The sequence below is a fragment of the Triturus cristatus genome, chromosome 4_1 (genome assembly GCF_964204655.1).
Source record: "Triturus cristatus chromosome 4_1, aTriCri1.1, whole genome shotgun sequence".
In the NCBI taxonomy this organism is placed as follows: Eukaryota; Metazoa; Chordata; class Amphibia; order Caudata; family Salamandridae; genus Triturus; species Triturus cristatus.
The window spans coordinates 496,736,719-496,744,975 of record NC_140585.1 but is presented as its reverse complement, the minus strand read 5'-3'; the positions used below and the strand labels follow the sequence as shown (position 1 = coordinate 496,744,975).

Below are 8,257 nucleotides of genomic sequence, written 5' to 3'. Positions count from 1 at the left end.
GAGCCTGAGATTGTGACACGCACGATGAGCGCGTGCTTACATTTTGACCAGTCCATGCAAATGAGTAGACGTGTACAGATGAGCACCACACAATTGCAACGCTCTGTAGGTGCCATAGGGGGCGATTCTGTCAGGCCGGTGATTGTCAAGATGGACAAAGACTTCTTTGTTGTGCATTGAATTAAGAAACCCATTGTCTCTGAGAGACCCGGAAAACACGCGCTTTTAAAATAATTGGATTTCATTCACTTTATTGTGTTACCATTTATAAATAGGAAATAATGCAACGCGTACCTTATGAAATAACAACATTTAAAAGTTTTCAACTTTATATAAATATAATACAAACATTTTGTTGACCAAAATAAAGAAATGTGTGCGTATGGCATAGTACAAGAGACAGGCACAACAGTATTGCATTTCAGTTATGGCTGTATTTTGCTCACTAACTTTTACAACCATGGTTTACATCAACTTGGAAATCGCAACTTTTTTAAATAACCAAAATTCAGTGCAGCTGCTGGACTGTTAACAGTCGTTGCCAGGGTGGCGTCCACACTCGGACATGCGGCCTTCTCTCAGCGCCAGGAGGTAGGGTAAGAGCCTCCGGCTCGCGGGGGCGGGGGCCCTCTTGCTGACCGGGCTGCTGGGTTCCCGTTTCCCAAAGCGGAGTCCAAAGGGGTTAAAGTTAAACTTGCTTCTTGTGAACCGAAGCCTGCAGGAGATCTGGCTCTCAATCTCGCTCTCCTGCACAAAGTAACAGAGGCTGGCGTGCTCCGAGGAGTTCGGGGAGTCGGCGTTCCGGATCACCTGATCGGATGTCCTCTTCGATGCTGTGTTGGCGTCTGGGTAGTCTGTGTACGCAGATAAAAGACACAATATTCAGTGAGGGGGAATGTTTTGTATTTCGCAACGTTATCATTTAATTAGTCATTCCATTTGGTGAACAAAAAATAGATTTTTATTGATATAGGTTACCAAGCATGCACTTTTCAAGTACTATTACATCTATCTATCTATCTATCTATCTATCTATCTATCTATCTATCTATCTATCTATCTATCTATCTATCTATCTTGCCATGTGTTTATTTGTCCACCCATTCAATTTGTCTGCCATCTAGTTGTTCTTCCACCCATTTAGCCACTCATCCATATGTCCGTCAGGTTGTTGATATATCTGCCCACCCCGCTGCATTTCTGTCTGTCTTTCCGCACAGTTGTCTATCAGTCTATCGCTCTAAATATCTGCCGTGGGCCATCTACCTATCTATCTATATGTTACACGTTACACCACCTACATATTGTTTGAAAAACACCGTGCTACCGTAATATCTTGAGAAAAACACGAAGATGAAAATAACAACAAAAGAATGTATGGGTAAGTATAGCTTTAGTTTACTTAACTCCACATCTGTGTCCCTTAATAATACAGATGTGGTCAAGGCACACAGATGTGGAGGTAAGAATAGTAAATTTACCCTTATGCATATGCACCTGCCTTACCTATCAATCCTCGATATGTTGCCCATATCATTATGGCAGCATGACATTTTCGAAACAATATCTTGACATTCACCCATGTATGTATACATCTGTACTTGCATACACATGCTGTGATATACTGCATAAAGAAAAACGACAAGATAGTACTACAACTAATTAACCAGCTGGCTACTCATATACTATTGGTAAGTGAAAATGGAATGTTAGAATAAACATCACATCCAGTAAATTCAGATGTAGACATTGTGGTAAATTATGAATGTACAACTTCCTTGTTGTCTTTTCTCTATAGATTTCACTTATAGCTTAAACCTCATGCCAGCAAATGGCCTTAACATGAAGGTAAACTCCATCGTGTGCATGGGAGAAAACGTGCATGAAAATGCAAAAGACTATGCGTGCATGTGGAATATGTCTTAACTACTTGATTGCATGTCCATGAAGATGACACTGACAGATCCACCTATGTACACTGCGTAACAGACGCAAGAGCAGCACAGAATCACTGTCGCAATCCTATGTCGCATTATTTATTTTGAAGAATGGCTTGTGAATATGCTTCCAGTCATGCAGGAAACAATTGTTCCTGGGAGTTTTCAGCTACTTTAAATTTGGTGTTTGATGGTAAACATTATTGCACAGTTTAGTTAAAATTATAAAGTATTAATGTAAGTTAAAGATGGGGCTCAGCCCAATTATCTTCATTGAACGTTTTTTTAAAAAATTCAATGTGTCTTTTATTTGCAAGTAACCACAGATTTTTTAGCAAAGAACTCCCCATTTGATAGACTAGATATAACGTGTAAGGGTGTATGACTTTAAATCACAGCAAAAAGGTGCATTGCATTTAAAAAGAGCCCATCTGTGCTCTCTCTTGACTATCCCTCGAAAGGCTTCTACAGTGTAAGGGTTTTGCTAGCTAGAAATGCACACGAACAATTCCGAGTTTTCGTTTTAGATTTCATTTCACCCATGAGTTCTAGTTTAGTTCACTGTTAGCAGTTCATTGTTTGAAAAGTGTGTCACACATAATGCCTGTTGATCCTCTAAATTAAATAGAGCTTCACAAAGCGAGAGGGACGAAGAGATGAAGCAAGAGAAAGAAAGAAGTAGCAAGTAATGAAAAGGTAAGTAACGAAAGTAAGGAAGAGCAAAACGTGGTAATGTAAAAAATGAGTAAGTAAAAAGGAATGATAGGTGAAGCACAGAGGGAACAACAGAATGCCTGGACATACCTGAATACTCCTGGACTTCCGTGGGTGGGGGATCCCCATAAACAGCTTTTCCAAATGTGCCATTTTGATAAATAACCACCCCAACAAAGAAGAAGAGCAAAAGCCTCGTCATGTCACGGATCTGTGAAAAGGGGGAAAAAACACAGGAATTAAACATAACAAATCGTCTGTGGAAGCTCCATGGCAACATTAGATTGCTTGAGCTTGGCTAAGGGATGCACGTTGATGTAAAGATGTCACACGCACAGGTAAATGCTCATGTTTCACTTGTTAGTCTATTTTATTTCACGAGTACCAAGCAGAGTGTGAGTAAGTAACAATAACAAACTTTAAATGGGCCATCCTATCTTAACATCAAGTACAGCACTAGTTGAAAAGTGCAGAAGTTTGACTTCACAAAGTTAAGTAGAAGTCTTTTAATAAGAAAAGGTTTAAAACAACACAAGAAGAGTACTCCTAAATGAATGAAAAAATAAAAGTACTGCACACAGAACCGTGCAGTTTAACAGGTGTCTTCTCACGAAGAGCTCTGATGCATACAATCCTGGCTACTGGACTGATGGACACAAGGGTTGTTGTACATTTGACTAAATAGAAGGCAACGTCATATACTACTCGTTCACTGAAAAATCGATTTACATTTATATACGCGATTAGATGCCAAGAATCAATATCAAGAAACAGCTCGAATTAGTCGGCATTTTTATTGTAGCAATACGCGAGAAGGGCAGAATATCACCTTCTGTGCCAACTGCCTCATTATAAATTGCATTTATAATCCTGACAAAAAAGTGACTATCAAATTAAAGTGATGCCTGATTTTGCTTCCCACTGTAGCATCCTAAAAATCTACCAACAGGTAATTAAATACCATGTAAATGGTATTTTAGCCAGGAATCGTATTGTAAATAAAACCTTCACTCCGTACCAAACCAGGAACATACTGCGTTAGCTCCCCTCAGTAAACTCCCAACTACGGTGGCCGCGCGGCACAAGTGCTGCCCGAGCAGACGCACTCACCTTGATACAACTGCTGCTGGGGGTTCGCTGAGCGCTGCCTCGCTCCTCTCTGGGCTATAAGTAGGTGCCGCTGCGGTGCATGCCAGTTTTGTTCAGACTGTTGTGCTCTGGGCTCCGTGGGCTCCATGAAATTACGGTTTTCATGAATCATGGTTAAATAACAAAAACAATAACAAAGCACCCACTGCTGCGCGAGACAATGCACGAGCCCGGGCGGGAATGCTAATGTCTCTAGTGCCGCCTACTGCTCTATTTGCAGAGTGCACTCACATCCAGGGGTGGACCGGTAATTGCTCGCAGATGCACACATACCACAGCACCCAGAAAGTAGCGCCAGGAATAGACATTCGTGCACGCACCTCTTCTGGGGGCATTCCAGGAAAAATGCAACGTGCCGTTTAACATTAATTTATGATATTACTGTTTAGTCGAGGAAGCTGAGAAAATGTAAAACTATATTGCCTGATTAGAAATGTTGCGCTGAGCCCCATCGAAGATGCCATGTGGCTCTTGGACATTAGGTTGGGATATTTACCAAACCTGGTATTCCATTATCACAGGGTGAGGTATTCACTGGTCAGGGCCGGTCCTAGGACTTCTGAGGCCCCGGGCGAAAGGGAAATATGAGGCCCCTCTAATTGCATATTGCATCACAAGAAGTGACATAACAGAAAGTGACATCGCAGGACTATTGATCTTATTTGGCATCACTGAAGCGACCTAATGTGGATATCAGTAACATGGGCAAAAAGATGAGGGGGATAGAAAACAGGTGAGCAAATATCAATTTTTTAAATGGAAAGATCGCAATCAAGCAATGAGGAGAGAATGAACACATACAAATGCAATTCCAGTGAAACATAAATAGAGTAACTCCAACATTCTAGATAATTGTCCATGAGTGGCTCCCTGGTATTGATTCATTTAGGGAAGGCCAAGTATCTGGGTGTGATTAAAGTGAAGGTATGCTGCAGATTCAAGGGGTTTTCAACTCACTGTTTTTAATTTGGTGTTAGAACTATAAGAAGTGGTAGAGGCAGGATTCTGATGACTGTCCTCAAACTCCCCAAAAAGACAGCACCATTGTTGTTTATATTTCCAAATGTATGGGGTTGTCCAACTTCGGGAAAATTGGGGTAGGGGTAGGAATGGGAAATCAAAGAAATTGCCATCTTCAGATCATGTCCTGTATGCATCTGGAGGTCAGTGGTCGAACCTGCCGTCCTTTTCATAGGTGGCAGCGCACTCCCACGTTCTATTTTAAATAGTTCTTCGCACATCTTTGCAGATTACCTATCTCATCTGGTGGCTTGCTAGACCAATGCAGCCCATGCAGCGGTTTGAAACTCTTAGTCACAGGTTCGAATCCCAGCAGGTCCTTTCAACCTCACGCTAAAGTAAGTAATTGGCACTAAGATTCCCTGTGGTTTGAATGTGGAGTTTACATTTAATACATAGAGGGACTGCCCTGCAGTAACCACCTGTTCATCTTTAACAGCTGCACCAACATTTAAAGAAAAATAAATCGATAACTTTGGAGTGAACCTTCGCTTATGACAAATCGTATAATCACTTTGAAACTAATTTGAAGTGTGCTGCAACCTTTCTATTTAATATTTTAGTGGGCCCTTAATTCTTGAGGAGCCCACCATACACAACACTTTAGGTAGCGAGGTGTTTCAGTTTGTTTTGACTACCACATCATTACACCGCATCTTCATATTAGTCATTGTACCTACATCTCTTCTACAATGCACCTACTTGACTAGGATGTACAACTAAGTATAATCCCGGCTACGAATGTCATAACAAACGCTTTCTGCAGTCAGACACATTTCTATTTTACGTTACTCAGGAGCCCTGCACTTTTACTGTAGGCCCTCTATTCCAGGTTTGCCTCTTCTGTAGTAACTTGAGACAAGACCTATCACTGTCTTCACTGTTTCTGAGCGGTGAAGAGTTATTGAGGGGGTTTCTGTAGTGGCTAGGGCTGAAAGGAGCAGAGAGATCACGGAGTGCCCCATACACTGCCATTTCCGCTTGCTTGGTAGTATTTTGTAGTGGTAAGTGCCTGCTCGGATAGCGAACTGAAAGAAAGGTACAGACAGTATGTTATCCACCATAAGTCGCAAATCAGCACCTTCAGCGATAGAGGAATTTGAGTATTCATATTATACAACACGTCATCTGGCAGTCCCTATTTAGAAAAAAAGTCTCGCCTTTCTTTGCTTTTCTTTTTTTATTGCATTTTGCTCTTAAGGACAAAGAGGGGAGTAAAAGGTGCTTCTCAATATTTAATTCAATTATTGTTAGATACTCTTATTTTGCAAAGTGTCCTAGTGCTCCCCTCTTTTGCTTCCCCGGACTTGCTTCTTTAAAAGTCATCAAGGAGCCCAGGTGTGAGATAGGTGAGGTTGGTCCTTTTCGACATACTTTTCCAGACCGGAATAGTTTGTCTTTCTGTGGCCCAGTGCTTATTATAACTCAGCAAGGCACACTTTATTCTTGACAGTTAAACAGCTATCAAGTAATGATATGCTATTATTGAACGTGTGTATGAGTAATTGGTATTCTTGTTACCCTCTTTGGTAGGATGAGAGACAGACTGGGTCCTGCTCAAGATTAAAAACGATGAACTTTGTGTTATCCCGCTGTGCAATACATACATTAATCTATGTTTGTATACCTTTGGCCATGTATGCTGTATCTTCCTTGCAAGAATAAACATCGCAATTTCAGTGAACCTTGAAGTCTTTGTTGTAATGCAAATGGTTTTGCTTCTACTAAAGATGTAAGGAGAATTTTCTTCTCGTTCTTTGCCCACCTCCCGCTGGGAGTACAACTGCACCACTTCTTAGAATATCACAATCATGTGGCTCTTTATTGCCAACATCCCATGTACTGAGTACGTGATGTACGTGATAATGCTTCCCGCTCTTACACCTCTAACTTGCTGCTCTAAAGTTCTACAAACTCAATTCCCTGTCCTCTTTCTACTTCCTGTAACGTAAATGCCCGCTGTGATTCCTGCCTCGCGCTGCACTATGGCCATTCGGTGTTGCTGCTTACTGGGACGACTTTCCGCGCAAGCTTAGTTCCCACACTTTCTTGTTACATGTCAACCTTGATTATGATAAAATATAATAATTGCCTTGCTCAGCTAATTGCTAATTATTTGGACGTACCAATCTGTATCTGTACAATTTTAAACGGCAGACAGGGTACCTAACCCCATGGTGCATGTGAATTTCTTTTACACTTTGGTGGACCCATGAATATCATATAACACCCATTAAGGTCACCATTTTTGTTACTAATCATAAAAGCTATTGCTTCCGCATTCACAAATTGGAGGGGCAATAGAGCACATTGAAACTTTTGCTTTTCCAATATAGGCAAACATAGCTTCTCACAGCATGCTCCCATCCAGCATTTGGGTGCCTCTGTGGGTTCTGTTACTAAGTTACTGCATTCAGACCTGCCACAGTAACTAATCAGCGGTCAAAGGGCATTAAAAACAAGCATTTGCAATGCAATAGTTCTCGTATTTGCGGGAGTTTAAGCTATTAGTATTGTAAATGACAATGCCTTTAATTTATGTTTTAAAAGCAAAAACATAAATAAAAGGCATTGTCATTTACAATGTCAATAGCTCAAACGCACGTAAATGCGAGACCTATTGCATTGTGAATGCTTGTTTTACACGGAGCACCAAGATTCACCTTTCAAAATTAAATCAGTGCAAAAAATCCACTCTGTTCTTTTGTCCAAGGAAAATCGAAAAACGCATTCTTTATATGACAGTGGGCCGTGAAGGGGCTGCTGAGGCCCCTTCAGTTCACAGCAGCAGAGCAAGTCCAAAATGAAAAACAAAATGGGCCACATCAAGCCTCAGGTACTGGGCCTCGAGCACCAGCCAAATACCACCCTTCCCAATCCCACCCTGGCATTACATAATGACTACAAGGCCTAGGGAAGGGGGCCCCCACACCTGGACCTTGCTGCTTGATCCAGTGCTTAGAGGCCCAGGGAGAGGGGCCCCCTCTGAAACAATGACAAGGCAATTCCCAAAACAAGGCAGATCTACAGACAAAGTTAAGGGCTGCTCTCTCCTCCCCTCGCCCCCCTCCTCTTACCTGTGTCCGGCTGCTCCTGGAAACAAAGGGGTCTTCTGTCGCCTGGATACAAAATGCACAAAGGGCGCCTAGATTGGTCGGTACTTAACAGAGACGCTGCCCCGCCCCTGACACTGTGAGCCACCATAATTGCTGGCCCAGCTGCTGTGCTGTCCCTCATTCTGTATGTAGCTTCCCCCCACCCCTGTACCCCCAGGAATGTCACCAAGCCCTGACCAGCAAGGGCAAGACGTAGTGTGACCTGATGGGGCAGGCGGCCCTGTAGGAATAGGTGAGCTAAGCTAGTGTGGCCTTTCACAGTGACGCGGGCCCCCTGTTTTTTGGCAGAGTGCGAGGCCCTGGGCAGCTGCCCATGCCTTG

The 8,257-nt window shown here is 42.3% G+C and overlaps 1 protein-coding gene across 1 annotated transcript; it reads right to left on the bottom strand.

The window, feature by feature from the left end:
• Positions 1–414: 414 nt before the first annotated feature.
• LOC146855147 (uncharacterized) lies at positions 415–7,968 on the bottom strand. Its single transcript, XM_085650579.1, has 3 exons — positions 7,898–7,968; positions 2,742–2,862; positions 415–854 (listed from the first exon to the last, which is right to left on the bottom strand). The coding sequence occupies exons 2-3, from the start codon at positions 2,851–2,853 to the stop codon at positions 529–531; spliced, it is 438 nt and encodes a 145-aa protein (XP_085506705.1). The 5' UTR covers positions 2,854–2,862; positions 7,898–7,968; the 3' UTR covers positions 415–528.
• Positions 7,969–8,257: the final 289 nt, after the last annotated feature.